We start from the raw sequence: 23824 nt of genomic DNA on the forward strand, positions 1-23824 counted from the left end.
ACTCAGTAAAATTCATAAAATCGTAAAAGTCAAACCAAACCTAAAACTGGCATTTTCAAAAGTAGCATAAACGTCATAATCATTTCAAAAACCACTCTTTACTTACAAAAGTCAAGAAAAATCTTTAATGTACTGTAAAAGCATAACTGTGCAGGAAAACTAGCAATACATAGGTTCCGCGGGTTAGTGCACCACCCGCTCAGCCAGTTCATTCATCCAACCCTCCTGTCTCAACAGTAAAATCCTCGTCGGCATCATTCACACCTAGTGAGTCTATTGACTCAGCAAGCCTTAACCATAGTAACAATTAATACGTATACATCCACATGTAATAGTGAAAATACTTTCAATAAAAATATCTTTTTCATGAACATGCATAAACTTAAACATTTTTTTCATCATATAATTTTCCTTTCATCATATACATATACATTTTATTTTGGGGTTAAATCAAATCGTTAATTATGACCATCTTTTCATCTTTCCGTCAATTGATCAATCTCAGTTGTAACCATGGTACTAGGTGGCGGGGAAATAGTAACTACTTTTCTGTTATGTGCCTTGGCATATAGTTGGTGGGGACACCAACAACCACTTTTTCGTTAGTAGGCCTTGGCCTATGGAAATTCGGCATTGGGTTCCCACGGAGCTTAGTCCCGTAAACGGGTTCCACTAGGGCTTAGTCCCTCACGAATCTTCACTTCCTTACCGTCACAATTAAGTCACTTCATTCAAAATATTTTTGTCGTTTCCATTAATTTATAAAAATACATGCATAGATATCACTTTCTTTTCAACCAAGCATGCAACAGATCTTTTAACATTTATCATTTTTCATCATACAATTCCATAACATTTCAAAATAAATATTTTAACATTCATTACAACATTTAGGATACTTACAGGACTCCTAATATTTTTCAGGTGTAAAAAGACAATTTTTCCCCTAAAACCCTAACTTTTCCATTTTACCCTTAGACCTTAAAACTTCGACCCGAATCTATCCAAACTTATCATAACTCCTTAAAACACACCTATAAACATTTATTAGTCATAAATTTGAGCTCCTCGACTAAATTCGTAATTCGTTTTAAAACTTGAACCGAAGTATTTGTTTTAACCCGAATTGACTCGAATCTTAACCAAACTTTCACCATAGCTTAATAACACCTAACAAACCCTTTTTCAACCCAATTCAAGCCATTTGGTACCCTTGTAATTGCTTAAGAAGCTACTGAATTTTTTTCTGCACCTTGTGAACCAAACCCTAGCCCAAAAAATCCCAACCTCCTTCGATCCTAGCCCCAAAACAACGAGACCAGACCCTAACCAACCAACCTAGGACCTAGAACGAATCCCTTAGGACCCAATTGGACCAGACCTACGGAGCCATGCACGTCCTCGTGCATGGTTCGTCCATCTTACGTGCGGCCATGACTAGGTTGTGCCCTAGCCGTGCGCCTACACTTCCTAGCCTCTCCATCCGTGTGTGGAACACCATGGATCTATGCTAGGACCCTCACAAGCCTAGCCCCTCGCCTAGAAAGCACCCTACGCGGCCCCTTCCTTTGATTCTTCACAAAATCATGCCCTAGCCTTTGTTCAACCCAAAAATCGTGCAGCCCTTGCCCTTCCTTTCCAGCCCTTAACCATGCATCTAAGAGTCCTTAAACCTGCTGTAAATCGAGCCCCTAACATACCTAACCTGGCAGCCCCTTCTCTTTAACAAGAACCATCATGAATCATGCAAGAAAAATCATGTTTTCCATGTATAAACCCTTAAAAACGAAAATACCACGATTCTTTGAGATTTTACGTGCAAGAACATATAATCACACATAATATAGTACGAATGATGAGAACCGAAGAAATAAGGCATGCCTTTGCGTGATTCACGTACGAATAAAAAATTCTAGACACGAAGGAACGTTGGCGGAGAGACAGTGAAGACCTTGCGGCGTTTTTCTTTCAAAAACCCACGTGAAGAACGCTTTAGGGACGTGTGTGTATGTGTCTGCGCATGTGTGGTAGGGAAAAAAAACCTTAGGATCTAGTAGTGGTGTGCGTGAGTTTTGAAGTGTTTTAGAGCTTGAAAACTCAATTTTTTAATATAAATAATAAGATAAACAATTCGGCCCAATAACCTTGTATAATAGGCACATTAGAATGTAGGAAAAATATATCGTTTAGGAAAATTTTCGAAAATATTAACCGAGCCTCCAAAAAGTGTTTGTTTTCGTCAAAAATCGATTATCGATTTAAAATACGACTCGGCATGCAAAACATCTCAGAAAACACCATTTTAGAAATTTTCATATTTAATATGCTATATATTAAATAATTTAATAAAAAATATTTTTCTTTTACAGTATCCGGTCTCCGGTACTCGGTCACGTCTCGAATAACTCTTAAACACAGTTTTATGCATTCTAATAGAATATCATATTCTACATATAAACATGCCTACCACATTTAATTAATGCAATTAAAATAATTTAATTAGGCATTTTCCATTTTTCCTAGATCTGCATGCAGTTGGATTACCTTATCGCGTTTTGAACCTTATACCTTTATCCTTATTTTAGACGGCTGAATATAGAAACCAGTTTAGAATATAGATTACATTTCTTAATGAGTTTCATAATATTACGTTGAGAGGTAAACATCATGATACTTATTGTATATTCAAGCATTTTATATATGCAGCTTGCATGAGTATACATATAAAGTAAATGTCATTATTAGATAAAATCAGGGGCGTAGCCATAGTATGGGCTGGGCTGGGCTTGAGCCCAGCAAAGATTATCAATTTTTTTTATATAGACATAGTGTAGTCCAATTATTTCTTTAAACTCATCCATTACAAAAATTAAAAAAAAAAAAACAAAGAGAAAGTAAAAAAACGATAGAAAAAAATCTCATCTCTCATAGCTTCAGGAGCACCTGAAAATTGGAATTCCCATCTCTTAGAGCTTCTCGCTCTCTGTGAAGCCTTGAATCCCAGTGATGGCTTCAAATCATTCTCTGAAAATGTTATTTATTCTTTGATCGATAAATTTTATCCCAAGGATTTTTTCAAAGATGACATTAAACATTTTAAGACTCAATTGGATCATTACAAGCTTGATGTATTTGAGGATTCGAGGTTTAAAGATGTTGATTCTCTTCCTAAATTATGCTGACTGCTAGTTGAAACTAAGAAGTCGAGGATTGATTTCATTATTGATAGTCTGATTTGTTTGGTCTTGACTCTTCCATTTTCCACTGCTACAACTGAGCGAGCATTTTCAGGGATGAAACTTCTCAAGACACCACTTCGCAACAAAATGGAGCAGGAATATTTAAACAATGCAATGATTTTGTATATTGAGAGAGAGATTGCTCATGACATTGATATGTATTACATAATTGATAGATTTGATCTTTTGAAAAATCGAAGGTTGCGACTAAAGTATTGTTTATTTAAGTTACCCTCTTTCGCGTAAGCTTTTTTTATTATGCTTACTCTTTCATATGATTAATGTTTGAACTTTTGGAAAATATTTATCCAGATTTGATTATTATATTGTGAAAATCGTGGATTGCACTTAATCTTTATATCATGTGAAAAATATTGTATTGATTTCTAGATTAATTTTTTTTATTTTCTAGCCCTCATTTTTTGAAATTCTGGCTATACCCCTGGATAAAATCATAAAATATTATTAAAATAAATATTGTTTTTTTACATAAAATTAATAAAACCCATGTCACAAATTATCTTGCTGAACAATACTTTAACAATAATGTAAATATAATCAACATTCCACGTGACGAACATAATTGCTATTTTTTTTCTTAGTAATAAAGTATAAATATCTAAGTACAACGCGAATATCATGAACCAAAGTCTACACACACAAAAATGTATTATTTTACGCATTTCACATTTCCCGAGCTCATAAAAACTTATATTTTTTAATAATTATGACGTGATGAAAATTAGAGATACTATCGAATATTCAAATATATATATATATATATACACATATATATTTTATATGTATAATGTATATACACATAATATATATACATTTCCAAATAACAAGATTTGCAGCATGCACACGTGCCTCAGATCCATGCAATTTGGCATTTCCTGCAGTCCATGTGATGTAAGCCGACTCTCAGAACTCTGAAGACAAAGCCCGATAAAAAAAAGTAATTCGAAAATAGAAAGTCAACTACTTTTTCACCAAAAAAAAAAAATTTGACTACTAAAACATTGCATTAATTATTCCAGTTTCGAAAAATAAATCAGCATGTGGACTTGACCGACACTGTTAATATTAGCGGCACGACTGATTTAATGGATCTTTTTAATTAGGTATCTTTATAGTCTCTTACAATAACGAAAAACCTATGCAGAAGCGATTAATTAACCGAGTAAAGCTTTCCCCCCTTAAATTTCATGCAACATTAAAATAACGTAAGATTTCATTAAAATTGAATAATTACTAGTTGGCCGATTAGCAAACAAACGATTAGATTATCAGTAACCAAATTGCACATAGACAAACCATCTGTTATAGCATAAAATAAAATCAGTAAATAATCTAGTAACAAAATCCCATATCTATAATCCCTAAATATTCAACCAAGGCCCCAAAAAAAGACAAATAATTATCATTCGGCTCGCCCACCACTTATTCAAATTTTATGTAATCGAGACCCGTAATATCACCTGGGAAATTAGGGGAGGAATGGGTCTTAAAAAGGAACTCCGTACGGTTCCCACTATTCAAGCGCTACACACACCGTTATCTCCAACAGTGAACGCATAACCACATGCTCAACATAGCTAAATATAGCTCTGGCTCTTATGAATGTAATGTTCAAATCAGATTAATCTGTGGTGGTGTATATTGATGATATTATTGTATATTCATATGGTGAAAAATATCACAAAGAATATTTTCGAGTAACTCTCCAGACACTGAAAGAAAAAAAAGTTGTATGTCAAATTCAAGAAATATGAGTTTTTGCTAAAGAAAGTCCCCTTCTTGGGCCAATAATCACGGAATCAAGTGTTTCTGTTCATCCCAAAAGAGTGGAATCAATCTCATACTAGCTAAGACCAAAGACGGTAACAGAAATTCGAAGTTTTTTGCGTTCGTCCTGGTATTAGCGAAAATTGCTTGAAGGTTTTTCTTAAATACATATACCTCTCACCAAGTTCACATAAAAAAAACTTTAAAGTCAACTTGAGTGAAGAGTGTGAGAAAAGTTTCGAAACACAAAAGAAAAATCTTGAAGCCACGCTGGTGTTAGTACTACTTAAGGAAGACATAGAATTTTCCTTTTACAGCTATGCATCAAAGAGTGACATGGGATGATGTGCTCATGCGAGAAGGAAGAATAATTAATTGCCTATGTTTCAAGGCAACTGAAACAGTAGGAGCAAAAGTATCCAACTCAAGATCTTTAATTAACTGTTGTAATGTTTGCATTAAAGATTTGGAGACACTATTTTTATAGTGCCCAGTGCGAGATTCACATACCATGAAAGCCTCAAATACTAGTTCACACAAAAATATTTATATATGAGATAGAGACGATAGATTGAACTTTTGAAGTGCTACATTTAAACAATATTAGGTTATAATTATACAAAGCAAACAAGTTAGTTGATGATTTAAATCGAAAGAACATGGATAAAATGATCCTAACTTCACTTCCGGCTCAACGATGCCTTCGAAAAATAATCAAATTGAATCAGGACCAAGATCTCTCATTAACATAACTTAATAGACAAGCCAAAGAATGGAAGATACCTGATCTTCTGACAAATAATAGTGGAATCCTATGGGTGAAAAGGCGATTGTTTTCCCAAACATCAACAACCTTCAACATGAATTAATGTTAGAAGGACATAAATTGGAACTTTTTGTCTATCCTGATAGCACAAAGATGCATAGGCAATAAAAGGAAAAATTTTGGTGGAGTGCAATAAAGAAGGATGTCACATAATTCGTCAACGAACCGTAGGACTACTTCAACCTTGAAAATCACGGAATAAAAATGAGAGCATATTTCCATGGATTTTATAGTAAGTTTGCAAAATAAAGACAAAGTCATGATAAAATTTGGGTAATTGAGGATAGACTCATAAAATATACATATTTCTTACCCGTTCTCATGAATTGTAATCTTGACAAGTTTCCTACACTATACATGAACAATATAGTATGATTACACAGATTCTCGACAAGCATCCTCTTTGATAAAGATGCAAGATTTGTATCTCATTGTTGGAATAGCCTCCAACAAAATATGGGAACCAAAGTTACTCTCAGTATGACCTATTCAATTTGTCTCTTATTGCCTGCAACACATAAGCGGTAAATGCTCATATTTTTAATAAGAATGTAAGAAATATGACACATATTAAAAGAAATATCGTGTAGGAATTGACGACGGCCATTGCCTACATATTTTGACGAAACTAGCGTACGCAACCTCAACTTTAGAAAATTGAGATGCGTATACGTTTCTTCTTTTGACATTCAGACTCTCGATTTTTCTCATTGATGATATGAGATGCCTATAAATAGAGACGATTGAGGTCCCTAAGTACACACACTTCATAAGAAATATATACCATCTATCGAGAGGGTGGAGTGCTTAGAAGGCATCAATCGAAGAAAAGCAAAGAAATAAAAAATTTTCAATGGTCGGAGGTAATTCTCAATCTGCTTCCGCATATTATATATCATGTTTATATATACGTGAAAACATGATTTTTTAGAAAAATTCTGACATTTGGTATCAGAGCTTGACACATCTGCCTTGAAAATTTTTTTCTGAAAATAAGCGATTTCATAAAATTTCTTTTGAAGTTTTTGTAGAAGAAACTTACCTGTTTTTGGTTGCACCTTGAAGTTCTTCTTTGAAGTCTTGAAGATTATAATTGAATCTCGATTTTTTTTATGAAATGAGAAATTTTGTTTCGGAAGGAAAAGTTGCAGAAAACTTTCTGAAACGTTGAAGAAGAAGTTTCAAATAATGCAATTGTGCATGAATACATTCAATTATCGTTCAGATAATTCACGTGATATTAATGATAATCACGACACACTTTGAAAATAATTGAAAGTTGTCTCAATTATTATTATTATTATTTTTTTAATGTGGGACCCACACATTTTGACAATTCTTTGCAATTGTCGGTAATTTTTTTTTTAAAAAATATTTATTTATTATTAATTAATTAATTAATGTATAATTAAGTTATATGTATAATTTAGTATACATATAGCATTTGGTTAAATAATTTGTACACATTAAAATAATTCAAAGATCAACTTAATTTCTAATACATGTTTATAAATTATTTTGCATGTCAAATATAATGTCAAATATTATAGATAAGTATTTGATTTGACATGCAAATTTAATATTATGTTTACATTTATTCTTGAAATTTAAAAATGCAAATAATATTGAAAAATAATTGGTACATCAATATTCACATCATGTTCATATTAAATTATATTAAGTTGTTTATAATCTGAATGAACATATCAAGTAAGATGTGAATATAATATTATAAAATAAAATATTTCAGATGTTCACAAATGAACAAATAATCCTCACTTTATCACTACTCTGATAAAAGAGAAAAACTGATGAGGAGCTCACATTTTCATGTAAATGTGATCATCATTTTATCACTACTCTGATTGAAGAGAAAAACTGATGAGGAACGTATATGTTCATATTAAGTAAAAATGTGAATATAAAGTTATTTAATGAAAAATTTTGGCTTGTAAAGATTTACATAAATTTGGATAATTAAGCTGAATAATAATTATAAGGTGACGTGATAAAACATGATCTGAGGGAGTTCTTCATAGATCGGTTTAAACTGCCTTGACTAGCCACTGGTCTGCCTGATGAACGTTGCTCTGTCTAGGAGTTAGGTATTTAAAGAGCTTTAGCACTACCTATCTTTCTTGGGAGCACTCTTGGAAAGTGTTGATTGCGAAATAATTATTATAAATTATTAAAGTAAAGACAAAATTTTGTCCCGTGAACCGTATAATTTTAAATAATTGAGGAATAGCCACAACATCCTTAATTATGAAAAATTATGCATTAAGTGGATTTGGATCACATAATGGACATCAATTGTAATTAGTTATATAAACATAATAAATTTTACCCCACATGGATTTTTATTATATTTATATAACTAATTAGGTTAAAATATCAAATTGTATTTTTCTTAATTTACCCACAGGAGTTAAGAAAAATACATTTTTGATAGTTTTATAATAAAGTTACAGAAAAATCTTATTGAATTATTATTTTAGCCCACAGGAAAATTTTATGTCACTAGATTTTTATAATATGAATTACATTGGTAAAACATGATATTGTCTCAAAATTTTAAGCATATGATATTTTGTGCAGTTATGCAACCTACGAGTTTTTCTGATATGAAATGTTACATTCCCGAATTAAAGGGCGATAATTATAAAATATGGAAAGAAAGAATTCTTCTTCAATTAGGGTGGATGAATATTGATTATGCTATACGAAAGACGAACCATCTGCTATTACTGAAAACAGCATTCCGGATGATGTTGATCTTTAAGAAAAATGGGAGCGATCTAATCGACTCTGTGTAATGTTCAAAAAGACCAAAATCTCTGCTGGTATGCGTGATTCTGTCGATCAGCATAATAATGTCAGAGAATTACTGAAGGCTATTGATGAACAATTTCAGTCTTCAGATAAGGCACTTGCTAGCTCCCTAATTATGGAATTCTCTTCATTAAGGTTCACCAGTGTGAGAGGTGTGCAAGAGCACATCATGAAAATGCGGGACATAGCGGCTCGGCTCAAGACACTTGAAGTGGAAATGTCTGAGACTTTTCTTGTGCACTACATTTTATGCACTCTTCCACAAGCAATATGGACCCTTCAAAATTTCCTACAATACATATAAGGATAAATGGTCGATTAATGAATTAATGACCATGTGTGTTCAAGAGGAAGGAAGGTTGTCGATGGAAACAAGTGATAATGTATTTATGACTATACAAGGAAAGTATAAGAAGCAAGCCAAAGTCAAGGGAAAGGAATAATTCCACCCCAACCTGACATCAAGAAAGAATCCAAGTGTTTCTTCTGTAAAAAAACGGGACACATTAAGAAGAATTGCAATAAATTAAAGGACTGTCTTGAAAAGAAAGGTAATCCTACTTCATTTGTCTGTTATGAATCTAATATGGTTGATATGATTTATAATACATTGTGGATTGATTCTGGTTCTACAATCCATGTTACAAATACCTTGCAGGGTATGCAAAACCTAAGGAAACCAATAGAAAATGAGCGGAACATCTATTCAGGAAACAAGATGTCTTCGCATGTGGAGGCTATTGGGACTTGCTGCCTAGTGTTGAATAGTGGTTATATTTTAAAATTGGAAAAGACCTTTTATGTTCCTAGTTTTTCTAGGAATTTAATTACAGTTTCAAAACTTGTACCCCTTAGTTATTCATTTCAGTTTTTGGATAAATCAATAAATTTGTTTTATAAATCAAATCTTATTGGAAATGGTACAATGGTTGATGGTCTTTTCTATATTTCTTTACAAAATAATATTACCACTATGCATGTTCAAGGAGGTATCAAAAGATGTGTTATAAATGAAGATTCATCTATATTGTGGCACAGGAGATTGGTATATATCTCCATAGAGAGGATTAAAAGATTAGTGAATGATGGAGTACTTAGTACTTTAGATTTTACTGATTTTGAGACTTGTGTGAACTGCATTAAGGGAAAGCAGACCAATAGTGTAAAAAGGGTGCCAAGAGGAGTACGAAAATATTAGAAATCATACATTCAGATATTTGTTGTCCAGATATGGACATGCAAAGTCCGAAATACTTCATCTATTTCATTGATGATTACTCACGATACATGTATATCTACATGCTTCATAATAAAAACGAAGCACTTGAAGCCTTAAGGTTTTTAAGGCTGAAGTGGAGAAGCAATGTGGAAAACATATTAAGATCGTGAAAACTGATAGATGTGGAGAATATTACGGTAGATACACTGAGAATGGACAGGCACCTGGTCCGTTTGCGAAGTTTCTCCAAGAACATGGGATTGTTGCCCAATATACTATGCCTGGTTCTCCTGACCAGAATGACGTAGCTGAGAGGAGAAACCGAACATTATTGGACATGGTGAGGAGCATGTTTAGTAGCTCCAAACTTCCTAAATCCTTGTGAACTGAAGCTCTTAAGACAGCTGTGTATATATTAAACCGAGTTCCAACTAAGGCTGTTCCAAAGATGACATTTGAGTTATTTAAAGGTTGGAAACCGAGTTTGCAACATATACACATTTGGGGTTGTCCTTCTGAAATAAGAATTTACAACCCACATGAAAAGAAACTAAACCCAAGAACTATAAGTGGATATTTCATTGGGTATGCCGAAAAATCCAAAGGTTACAGATTCTATTGTCCATCTCACAACACTAGAATTGTGGAATCAAGAAATGCAAAATTTCTTGAGAATGATTTGATTAGTGGAAGTGATCATTCAAATGACGTAGTTTTTGAGAATGATCACATTAATTCACAACCCTTTTATTCAAATGATAGATTGGTCGTTATTCACACCCCTCAAGACCAAATAGGTGTTAGGCAACCGATTACTGAAGTTCCACAAATCGCTGATGAAAATCCAGTAGACAAGTTGTTAATGAAGAACAACAAGAAAATGTTGATCAATCAAACAACCTTAGGAGATTGACTAGAATAAGAAGATCAGCAATATCTAGTGATTATGTTGTGTATTTACAAGAATCGGATTTTAATATCGGAGCCGAAAATGATCTTGAAATGTTTTCACAAGCCATGAGTTGTAATGAGTCAAAACTATGGTTTAATGCTATGAAAGAAGAGATGAATTCTATGGCAGTTAATGGAGTCTGGGATCTTGTTCAGTTGCCTGATGGTGTAAGAGCCATTGGATGTAAATGGGTCTTCAAAACAAAGAAAGACTCATTACGCAACATCGAAAAGTATAAAGCAAGACTCGTAACTAAATCCTCATATTGTATTTATGCAATGTGCACATACCTAAGAAAAGAGACAAGATGGAAAAACAAGGGTTTTGGCAGTTGGGGCAATAACGTTGTTCATAAAAATTCGAAAAATAAAAAAATAGGCCATCGGGTATCTCAAGTAGAATTTTTCTACTCGTAAATCTGCTCGATTTGAAAATCCGAACTACAATATTTTCGGTTTTTTCTTTTAAAAAGTTAATTTTCTTATTTTTAAAATCTTATCTTTAATATTTATACTTAGAATTTGTACTTCATTAAAAATATTATTTTGATCATACTAAAGTCTATTTAATCTAATCTTTTTTTAAATATATATATATATATATTATATAACTATAATTGGTATTTTGAGTATATGTATATAATTATTTATTTTTAAAACTTTGATAAATATATTTTTGTCTATTTATATACATCTTTTTAAGTTTTAAATTTAAAAAATATTATTTATTATATTATATTAACATTTATATAATATAATAATATTTCTTCTTACTGATTAGATCGTTTTTTAAAATGAATCAGTTCGATCATGAATCCAATTATAAAAACATTAGTAAAAATATATACAAGTTAGTTTTTACATGGTTTTAGAAAATATGATGGTGACGAAGTAATTATCTAAAAAAATATTTTTTATTATAAAAAAATGAAATCAAAATTAAAACAATAGCACTTTACTTAGTAATAATATATATATATATACACACACACACACAAACACGTCTTTCTTAATAATTGTATTTAAAAATTCGCACAAAATCAAATAATAATGTATTATTAAATAAAATAATTGGCCCTTAGTGGTTAATATTTTTTTATGAACAACACCTCTCATTTTAAAAAAAAAATATAATTTAATTATATATATATATATATATATTTTTGATAATAATCTTTTCAATTTACTTTAAATTATGAAATAATATATTTTTAAATTATCAGTTATAAATTCGTATTTATGTTGGTTTGCACCCCACTAACAGCCGAAGAGCAGAGTGTTGGTGATCCATGATACATGAAAAAAACATCATTCGAAGAAAAGATGGTGTTTGCTTGTATCCAACTTGCCAAGTTTGGCAAAAGGCCATTAACTGCGATTCTCATCCACATTCGACACACATATATTTATCGTAGATGCCTCAAGTCAACTATTCTTTCTCCTATATATATTTTTCTTGATTTCAATTCTTTTTCTCATCAATTCATTTGGTATTTTAAACTCCATTGCGGGTTATAAGTTTCATAAGGTTTTAGCTTAATTTGCTCGAGAAGAAAAGGGTTCAGCTTTGGTCCCTCTATTTTCTTGAATCTTACATTTTGTTTTTGTTTCAAGGTATTGGGTTTTAAATCTAAATGTTTTCTTGGCTTATATTTCGTAGGTATGACCAAGTTGAGATTTTTTTTAATGTTTTTGGGTTAAATATTGGAAATTTGTTTTGGGATTTGAGTTTCCCTTACGAGAGCATATGGCTAATAGTATGAATCTGTGGGATTCGTTGTTCTAGAACTTTGATTAGAATCCAGTTTTTATATATATATATTTTTAATTTCTTGGGTAGCTTATAGTTTACAATAGATTAATCAATATGGTGACAGATGGCTCTTTTTACGTTCTTTTGGCCTACCAATGGAGTAATTTAAGGCTCAAGATTCTTTAAAAATATTCTATTATGCCAGCTTAGTTTAGTATTAAGTATAGTTTCACAGATTCTTTGCTAATAAAAAAATAATTCTTTCATGGGGTAAGTACTAATCTGAAGCACCAAAACTGCAGGGGTAGCCATTTTTCGCGGAGACTTTGAAGGCTTTAATTAGTGTTAAATGAAAATTTGTGTGCGAAGAAGTGTGGAAAACTCCTTGATGTAGCTTGTTAGTTTAATATTTAGAGGGGCAAAGGATAACCCCATGTGAGTTTTGCTGCATTTTCCATGGATCTTGAGGCACAATTTATTGCATCGCTCTATACGCCTCTGTTGCCTATATATATAATAATATTGGTCAATCTATAGCTGATCAAACTTCTTTTATGTCAACCTTTCTCCTCTTCGTCATCAAAATCTTGATTAGAGGTCAAATTCAAGACTGATACTAGATTTTTCAGTCGAGTTTTGAGGTTGGCAAGAGTTAGTATCATCATGGGTTTCTTTTTCATTAACTTTTGTTTTTGTTTAAGTTTATCGCTGATGTGCTGAATTTATATTGCAAATATTTGCAGGTGTTTGGTTTTTTTATCTGGACTTTTAAGATGGTGTTATCCAGGCATCCGACCATCAGAAGTGGAGAGTATCTGGAAGGAATGTTAAGCGAACACCTAGGAGGAAAGGCTAAGTTGAAGGCACATAAGGGTGCCTCAGCTCGACTTGTCTTGGTCTTAACGTGTTTACAGTTTGCCTTTGCAGTTTACGCCACATTTCTTCTGTATTACATGAGTCCCATGGTAGACTTGAAAACAAAACCGGACTTTTCTTGGGCTACCCATATAGCACGACAATGGAAACATTTCATTGCCACACCTCATGTTGTGAGTCATTATGAAGCACCCAACCCGTTTGTCCAAGGTAAAGTTAGTCCGTCAGAAGTTTGTGAGCATGAAAGCATAGATTTTGTGCAGAAGAAATCTAATGATGCAGTGATGATCAAGTTGAAGAGGCAACTTTATCAGGAAGTGTTGGATTTTCAATCCAAAAACATCGGAACCGAGACTCTTTCCCAGTTAATGGCCATGAAATCCAAGTGGGATTTAAAGGGTTCAAATGTCCCCAAAGTTACTGTGATTTTGAATCATTTTAAACGAAAAACATTATGTGCACAGCTCGATACTTTGCTTCATCAAACACTTCCATTTCATCATGTTTGGGTACTTTCATTCGGTAGTCCTAATGAAAAATCATTGAAAATGATTGTTGATAGCTATAACCACTCAAGAATCAGTTTCATTAGCTCCAGCTATGATTTCAAGTACTATGGGAGATTCCAAATGGCTTTACAAACAGAAGCTGACCTTGTGTATATACTTGATGATGACATGATACCGGGGAAAAAGATGCTACAGATTTTATCACACGTAGCAGGGACCGAAAAGTACAAGAACTCGGTTCTAGGCAGTATTGGGAGGATCTTGCCTTTCCGACAGAAGGATTTTACATTTCCGAGCTATAGAAAGTTCCGGTCCAAAGAAGCTGGGCTTTATTTGCCTGATCCTGCATATGACATCACAATTGACAATGTTGTTCAGGTTGATTTTCTTTCTAGTTCGTGGTTTCTGTCTGCTGAGCTTGTTAAAACGCTTTTCATTGAAACACCATTTACTTTCATGACCGGAGAAGATTTGCATTTGAGGTATGAAACTTATTTGATTTTCTTTTAGGTTACATTCTTATATAACACTCTTCGATGTAATAGTTTTACAAAACAATCATGTAGCTATCAGCTTCAAAAGTACAGAAATGCCGGTTCATTTGTGCTGCCCGTTGATCCAAAGGACAAAGAAACCTGGGGAGACAGTGAACATCGGCTTGCTTATGTATCTGAAACGACAGTAATCTTCAAAGACATCGTCCAAGTTAGAGATGATCAATGGTGGAAAGCCCTTTCCACTGGTTACGTAACACAATGGGCAGCAATGTATCCTCAAAAGATTGATGCACTTTTCTATGCTCATTCTGTTGCAGAAGTTAAAGCTCTAGCGCCTCTACTTGAAAAGTTCAGAACGACTGTTGGGAAAAAGGCCTACATTGTCATCTCAGGTGGAAAATTCTGCCCTTGTGAAGATGCGGCAGCAGCTTTACATTGGCCTAAGGTTGTGTGTAAAGAGAGACGATTCAAGATTTTTGACTTGGGAATCGGTTTTTTATCTGAGCTTTCGAATTCCGAGGTGCCTGTTGTGCAAGGTGTTTATGCTAGCATGAAAGGAGTTATCAAGATTCACAACCCGAGTGTAGTGATTGCAGTTTCTGATATCGAACCAAATGTCAAAAAGGCTTTGACAATGGCACTAGAGGCTAACAGAAATGGTTCAACTTTGGTTCTTTTACCAAGATCTTCTTTGTCAAAGGTTCTTTGGATTGCTGATCTTCGATCCACGGCGTTACCTAGTAAGGAACACATTAGGTTTTCTACTGGTTTTTTATTTAAATTTTCTTGATAGATAATGACAAATTAAATTTCTCTCTGTAGATTGGAACCGTATGAGGATATCTATAAGCATCATCACTCAGAACCGGGCTGCTTCACTTACAAGACTTCTGAAGTCTCTCACTGATGCGTTCTACGTAGGAGATGAGGTTCGGATTTCAGTGAATGTCGATAGCAAAGTAGACGAGGAAACTCTTAAACTAATAGATTCCTTCGAATGGCCACACGGGCCAAAAACTCTACGTAGACGAATCATCCAAGGAGGGCTCATTCGAGCCGTGAGTGAGAGCTGGTATCCATCCTCGGACGATGATTTTGGTCTACTACTCGAGGATGACATTGAAGTCTCCCCTTACTATTACTTATGGATCAAATATGCCCTTTTGGCATATCACTACGACCCTCAAGTATCTCTACCCGAGCTCTCCTCGATCTCACTCTACACCCCAAAATTAGTTGAAGTGGTGAAAGAACGGCCTAGATGGAATGCCACCGAGTTCTTTAAACATATCCATCCAAACACGCCATATCTCCATCAGTTACCCTGCAGTTGGGGCGCAGTTTTCTTCCCAAAACAATGGAGGGAATTCTATGCTTACATGAACATGAGATTCACAGAGGACGCCAAGCAAAATCCAGTCCAAATCCCAAAATCAAGAACAAATGGATGGCAAGCTTCTTGGAAGAAGTTTCTTATCGACATGATGTACATAAGAGGCTATGTTAGCCTGTACCCCAACTTTCCGAACCAAGCTAGTTTTTCGACCAATCACATGGAGCCGGGGGCTCATATCAGCGCAAAAGACAACGTCGTGAGGCACGACAAGGGCGATTTTGAGGTGCCACTATTGAAGCAAGACTTCAGGACTTTGTTACCAAATGGGAAATTACCTCCGGCTTCGAAGTTACCTTCATTGAGTCTGTTTAATCAGGCTGTGTCTTTGAAGGGTTTGAAGGCCGCAGGAGCGAAGTTGGGGCAAGATGTCCTTAAATGCAGCACAACAGAAGTTGTGGCTGTTAATCAAGTAACTGGTCTACCTTCACACTGTGCTAAATTTTAACGATTTGATTTGTTTCGTTGCAATTTTTTCGTTTGTTTTGGTGATATATTTTGTTGTAGCACTAGGTAAAATCTTGGCAAGGGACGGTACCGAATTGTTTAAAGAAAAGCTATAAATAAATCCGGGGGTTTAGAACAATTGCAAAACTTGCTGATTTTGAGTCTCATCATATCTTTTCCAATGTCAAGTGGCTAATCTTTCAACCCTTGGAAGACACAGCTTGGCAAATGGTGAGAATTTTCCTAGCCTGGACTGGAACAAATTGTTAGAGTAGATGATCTGCAAGCCAATGGTTAGGCTAGAGAATTTATTGACTCAAGTATAATAAACAATCTTTATTTTAATATAATTTAACCTTTTTATGTTTCATTTTGCTTTATCTGTATACCCATGCAATCAGCATAGATGAAGTCCTTGATTATACTTTAATACAAATGAATCGTAATTCGATATTGAAACTCATTTGTAAACACTGTATAATATAAATTCGTTTCTAGTCGATTCAGCCACCTAAAACGTGGATAAAGGTCGCTTGAGATCGAGACTAACATTTGTGATGTTGTGTACCGCGTTTCTTGGTAAGGGCATAGAGATGTCCAAACATACAGATGGGTAGTCATATGATGATTATACCGAACTACCCTCCCTCGGACTTTCCAAGTGGTTATCATTCATCGAGAGGATGTCTGTGGTTATGATTGTAAACCATTAGTCCTTATGACCCGGAACAACACTGAGACTCTATATACTATGGTTGTGCTTTGACTTGTTTACCGACTCCGCGAGGGTCACATGGTGGCGAGGTTTGGTGCAATTGCGAAATGTATAGTAGCCAGTGCATTGTAGTCGGTATTTCACCGCTCACATATGGGTGTGGATATCCTATGTGATCTAACGAATAATAGTGCATGAAATCTCTGGCCAGAGTGTGAGATGTCATTAGTAAAAGAGTTCTCTAGTTGTGTATGTAATGACACTATGAATATTTCATGATTGAATCACATAGCTATCGATTTAATATGCAACCCTCGATGAACCAATGGTTGCAAATTCGATCGAGATATATGAGATGAAAGGACCGTACTGTACGTTAATCATAACCGACTGATTCTTGCAGGCACTATCAGTTATACCTAGGGAATCATAGGCGATGCTGCTAGACGCTCTTACCATGATTTGATGGGTTTAATCAGAAAATGATTTCTGATATTCTCATGATCAAATGTTGTTGCATGGAATGTGACAAATTAGGGTAAGCCCGAATAAAAAAATTATCCTGAATCACAAAGAGTAGTGAACCCACGACTAGCTGTATCCCTGAACCATTGAAGGTCACATAAGCAATGATTTACTTATTCTCGTCGAGATAATAAATTCAATGAGTTGAATTTATAAGAAATAAGTTTGATATGATTATCGAAAAGCTTATAAATAAAGTTTATAAAAGCTTATAGAGATTTTGAGAGCATGACATGCTTAAACATTCAAAGATGTACACCTGCCTTATTTGGACATTGGTGATTCTCAAAATTAAAGTGTGCATCATAATAACAAATAAGCTGAAATTGTCACATCGATGATGTTAGATAATTGATCGGGATTATGATGATATTAATATAATGAGAGTTTGGATCGTGGACTTGTAATAGTATAAGCCCATCATGTTAATTTATTAAAGTTCAAATGAGCTTTAATAATCAAATTATATTTTAATTGATTTAAAATATAGCTCATTAAGTTTGTATAAAATATGGTATTGTTTTATGTAATAAGAAAATATTCATGATACCATAATTTTATAAAACTTGCACACAATATGCATGATATTCTGAAATATATATGTGTATTAAAAACGAGATTGGAAATGATATGGCATGAATTTAGAATTTTTGATTAATTTAATTAATTAGATTAATTAAGTAAATTATCGATTATAAAATAAAATAATTATTTTGATTATTATTTTAAAAAATACCATCCGAAAGTTGATTTGCATGAAATCATGATTTTCGGCTCTTCCCAATTTTTAAGGTTGATGCTCTCAAAAATCTTTTTCCTTTGCAAGAAAAATTCGGCCATTCCATTTTTTCTAGTGCAATTTAGAAGAGAAATAAATATTTCAGTCGTGGACCGGATTAGTAGATCGAAGAAAGTTCGTAGGGATATACAACAAGAGCTACGTTCGTTTATACTGTAGTAGTTGGAGCCAGGTGAAAATTGTTCACTAAAGATATTTTCTAACTCCCTATGAATGTTTATGTTCAATTTAAATCATACGAGTGTTCAAATATTTTGAATGTCAAAATAAAATTTTAAAACTTCCATGCGTTTGAGCACGAGAAAAACAGTATCCCAACAGTGACATCAGAGCCAGTTCTCTTTATCGTATGGTTTAAATCATATTGAATAATATTTCTAACCACACGAGAAAATTTATCAGAAAATTTATGCACCATAAAATTTTTATTTTTATCATATTTTCGAATCTGCCTGGAACTGTTCCGAGCAGACCGTGCGCGCAGGGTCCCGCACGGCTGTGCACAACGAGCGCGCGGCGCGTGTGCAGCGTGCTCGCCACTGCTCGATACGATCGGGTAGCGCGGGCAGGTGCTCGAGAACGTCTCGGGCACCGTACTGGGTAATTGGCTTGAATTTTTCGGGCCTAGGGTGCGATTTTCTGATTTTTCAAAATTTTTGACAAAATTGATATTTTATGAAAATTAGTTCAATTTTTCTTTTGAAAATTAATTTTTGGAAATTTAGTAATTTTCTTGTAAAATAAATAATTAGAATATGATTTTAATTAATAATGGTAAAAGTGAGTTTTACAAGAAATCAATTATTATTGAATAAGATGTTTATTTAATTTATTAATTCTTTAATAATTGTGGTGGTTAGTGATAATATTATTAGATACATGATTTAATCAATTAATTAAATTTGTTTAATTAGTTGATGTTAATATTTGATATTAAAAGCGTGAAGGATGATCGAGAGTTTTAACCAATGCGTTAGGTGTATGTTAGGATATTTTACTGTTTTAATTAATTTTGTTAATATTTGATATTATTAAAGTGTGCCTGGTTTATGGCTCGCTCCCACCCCATGAGATGTATCCCTTATGTGCCAATAGTGGGAGATCAAGACTTGAAGATGGTAGGTTCGATGCACAAGATGAAGACAAGTAAAATATTGGAAGTTTTTGTAATAAGTTGCATTTGCATCCCTGCATTCACCTAGGTTTTGGACCTGGATCCATGTATGGCTCACATGGATCTAATAGCGTTGGTGATCGATCATTCTTATTGTTGAATGTCATATTATGATATATAGTAGTATGCATGTATGTATATTATTAAATAATATAGTTGCATGAATCCGGCAGACATACAAACTCGTGGCATGCGATTGAAAATTAAAAATGATGAGACAATTTTAAAATTTAAATCCCTCAATTTGAATAAGATTCAAAATTTATATCAAACTACAAAAGTAAAAATTAAAAGAGTTTAATTTATTCTTGTCTTCCATCAACCATGGTTGCATATTGAATGCTGCCCGCGGACAGTGTCTGACTCATATTATTGGGGAGGCTTGGACGTCAGAAAGCTGTGACTTCCACCGGACATATGATGTGAATTGAGTGGAACTCCAATGACTTCGGCTCATATTATTGGGAGGACTTATGGAGACCGTCCACTACAATTCAATATTGATGGGTCGATTTGACACGTGAAAATAAACGACATCATATTATTGTGTCCTTATTAAACGTGAGGCGGAACATGCGGATGTTGCATAGAGATGCAATTGAATTCTACCTTTTAGAAATTATAATTGGCTGATATTATTCAGGATTATAATTGCCTAATTGGGCTCTACATATCCACTAAGGAAATACGATTTTCCATTTTCACCATAGGATAGTGGAAATGTCAAAACAGTGAGAGAAAAATTTATAAAATAAAAATTAATATTTTATGTATTAGAATTATTTTAAAATTATCAGTAACCATTTTCTGTTTCCATATCAGTATATTTTCGATTTCGTCACGTAATACATTTCTGTTATTAACAAGCTAACCGAATCTAATTTTCAAGACTGGTTTGGAAATTGTTCTGAATTCAGATAAAGTTGCATACACACTATGTCAGTCCTGCTGAACTGACAAAGCATAGAAGATGGTAGGACCATAGTATGCAAGCTAAATTGTAACATGCTCGCTTCTATGTCAAATGAACTGTAGGGATAGTTTGAGGAAGTGTTGAATGCTGCTGACATTCGAATGCATGTGCAAGAGTTGCCTGGTGCATGAAACTCATGCAATGATGCACACCACTTTCAAGGAGCTCATGACTACACGCATGCAAGATGGGACTCTGGCCCATGAACGTAGTGTACATATGACTGGACCTATTGAGAATGTGGTGGGCCTGAATATGTGATTCCTAACGAGTTACTTGATGACATCAATTTGTTGTCTTTCTCTTCCTCATTTGACGGGGTTATGATGAACTTCAATTTGAATAAGATAGATGATACCCTTGAATAGCTAGTCAATATGCTTATGACTTATGAGAATCACCATAAAACAGGAAATTGTTGTTTTTCTAATGGGCCTCTCGTCAGACAAAAAATGGCCCACAAATTAAGGTAAAGAAATATTATGTCCCTCACAAGAAAAACAAACCCAATAAGAGGCAAACTCTGAAGGACACTTAAAAGGCCTACAAAGCCCGATAAATCAGAACATATTTATTTCACTACAAGAAGTCCGGACATAAGAAATTATATGCGTCTGAAATGTTCCGGAAATGATAAGTGAATGTCCCAGTGAACAGGATTTCAACAAAAAATAAAAGAAAGTTAGATGATCCAAATCCCGGACAAATGTGGCAGGCTAAACTATGTCACATTTTCCAACGAAGGATGCACAAACTAGTGGGAGAAGACATGTTTGACTTATTAGACATAAATTCTCTACCTACTTGTAAGTCCTGTCTAAAAGGAAAAATGACCAAGACTCCATTCAATGGAAACGTGGAACGTGCACATGATCTACTAGATTTGATCCACACAAACGTTTGTGGCCCACTAAGTGTTAGCACAAAATATGGGTAATCCTACTTCATTACCTTGACTGATGACTATTCGAGGTATGAGCATGTCTACTTGATGAGCCACAAATATGAAGCTTTTGAAAATTTCAAAGAATTCATATCAGAATTAGAAAAACAATTAGGAAGAAGTATTAAGACACTTCGATCTGATCGATGTGGAGAATACTTGAGTACTGAATTCTTGAATTATCTAAAAGAGAATGAGATTCTCCCACAGTGGACTCCACCAGCGACACAACAATTGAATTGTGTTTTTGAACATTGTAATCAAACTTTGATGGACATGGTTCGATCTATGATGGGTTTCACTGAATTGCCTACATCGTTTTGGGGCTTTGCGCTTGAAACTACGGCAATGTTGTTGAATAATGTCCATACACAAGTAGTGGATAAAACACCATATGAGATATGGATAGGAAAAACTTTCAAATATTCTTACTTAAGAATATTGGGATGTCCTGCTTACGTAAAGCAGACAGTGGGAGACAAATTGGATAATCGATCCATTTTGTGCTACTTTGTAGGATATTCAAAGAATTCTGTTGGATATTATTTCTATCATCCGAATGAAGCAAAAATGTTTGTTTCAAGAAATATCACCTTCCTAGAGAAGGAGTTTCTATTAGATAGAAAATGTGTGATGATAGAACTTGAAGAAATTCAAGATACTCCCTCAACTGTAGAAGTTTAATTTAATCCCCAACAACCAGTAGTTGATGTGCATGTACCTAGAAGGTCTGATAGGACTATTAGATCACCTGCAAGATATACGCTTCTTATGAGCCTTGTGTTGGATGTGATCCAATGAATTTCAAAGAAGCAATATCTGATATTGATTCATCCAAATAAATTGAAGCCATGCAGTCTAAGATGGAAGCTATGTATTCGAACCAAGTCTGGATATTGGTTGATCCACATGAGGGAATCGTTCTCATATGATGCAAATGGATCTAAAAAAGAAAGCTCGGGGTGGATGGGAATGTATTGACCTTCAAAGCAAGAGTAGTAGCAAAAGGTTATATTCAAAGACAAGGAATTGAATATGAGGAAACTTTTTCACCAGTAGCTATGTTTAATTTCATTAGAATACTACTAGTCATAGCAGTATGGTATGACTATGAGATATGACAAATGGATGTAAAGACGATATTCCTCAATCGAGACATTAAAGAAGATATTTATATGTCTCAACTTGAGGGATACACATCAGTAGGAAGTGAGCATAACGGGTGCAAACTTCATAGATCAATATACGGTCTCAAGCAGGCGTCCAGAAGTTGGAACCTCAGATTCGACAACACTATCAAGGAGTTTGGTTTTGACAAGAATCCTGAGGAACCATGTGTGTACAATAAAGTTAGTGGGAGTGCAGTGACATTCCTAATACTTTATGTTGATGATATCCTGCTCATTGGGAATGATGTAGGATTACTGCAATCAACTAAAGTATGGTAAACAAGTAAATTCTCCATGAAAGACATGGGTGAAGTATCCTACGTATTGAGAATACAAATCTATAGAGATAGATCAAAGAGGATGCTGAGGTTCACCCAAGCGACTTATATTGATACCATTCTGAAGAGATTCTCTATGGAAGAGTCCAAGAGAGGTTATTTACCAATGTGTCATGGTGTTACTCTATCTAAAGCAATGTGCCCCAAGACTGATGAAGAGATAGAGATGATGACACGTATTCCATATGCGTCAGCCATTGGTAGTATCATGTATGGTATGATATCAACACATCCTGATGTTGCTTACGCTCTCAGTGTTACAAGCAGATATCAAGCGAACCTTAGTCCAATGCATTGGAAGGCTGCGAAAGATATTATTAATTACCTAAGGAGGACTAAGAACTTGTTCATGGTCTACGGGGGTTGAGAATTAAAATTGGAAGGCTACAATGATTCTAGCTTCCAAAGTGACAAAGATGATTCGAAATTGACCTTTGGTTTTGTATTCATGCTCAATGGTGCGGCAGTCTCTTGGAAGAGTTCCAAGCAAGACACCGTTGCGGATTCCACCACTAAAGCTGAATATATTGTTGCATCTGCTACAACAAAAGAGATAGTTTGGATGAGAAATTTCGTCCAAGAGTTGAGCGTTATTCCTAATGGAGTTGATCCGGTCCCGGTGTACTACAACATTACTGGTACCGTTGCACAAGCAAAGGAACCAAGGTCTCGTTAGCTATCCAAACATATACTTAGGAAATTCCACATTATCTAGGAGATTGTGGGAGGAGGCGATATATCAGTCAGGAGAGTAACTTTTGCAGATAACGTTGCTGATCCACTTACGAAGCTCTTGCCAGGACCATTGTTTGAGAAGCATCGCGAAGCAATGAGATTAAAGTTTATGGGCAGTTGGCT

The 23824-nt window shown here is 34.3% G+C and overlaps 1 protein-coding gene across 3 annotated transcripts; it reads left to right on the forward strand.

Moving 5' to 3' along the window:
* The first annotated feature begins 12127 nt into the window (after positions 1–12127).
* Positions 12128–16573, forward strand: LOC142543143 (uncharacterized). Of its 3 annotated transcripts, XM_075650205.1 has the most exons (5): positions 12424–12469; positions 13204–13259; positions 13352–14475; positions 14560–15230; positions 15313–16573. In XM_075650205.1, exons 3-5 carry the CDS (start codon positions 13382–13384, stop codon positions 16329–16331), a joined length of 2784 nt encoding a protein of 927 aa, XP_075506320.1. In that variant the 5' UTR covers positions 12424–12469; positions 13204–13259; positions 13352–13381; the 3' UTR covers positions 16332–16573. The 3 variants fall into 3 exon arrangements, with proteins under 3 accessions (XP_075506317.1, XP_075506319.1, XP_075506320.1); XM_075650202.1 differs by having other exon boundaries at positions 12128–13249; positions 15313–16572; XM_075650204.1 differs by lacking the exon at positions 13204–13259 and having other exon boundaries at positions 12128–12469; positions 15313–16572.
* Positions 16574–23824: the final 7251 nt, after the last annotated feature.

Source organism: Primulina tabacum, chromosome 4 (genome assembly GCF_025594145.1).
Source record: "Primulina tabacum isolate GXHZ01 chromosome 4, ASM2559414v2, whole genome shotgun sequence".
Classification (NCBI taxonomy): Eukaryota; Viridiplantae; Streptophyta; class Magnoliopsida; order Lamiales; family Gesneriaceae; genus Primulina; species Primulina tabacum.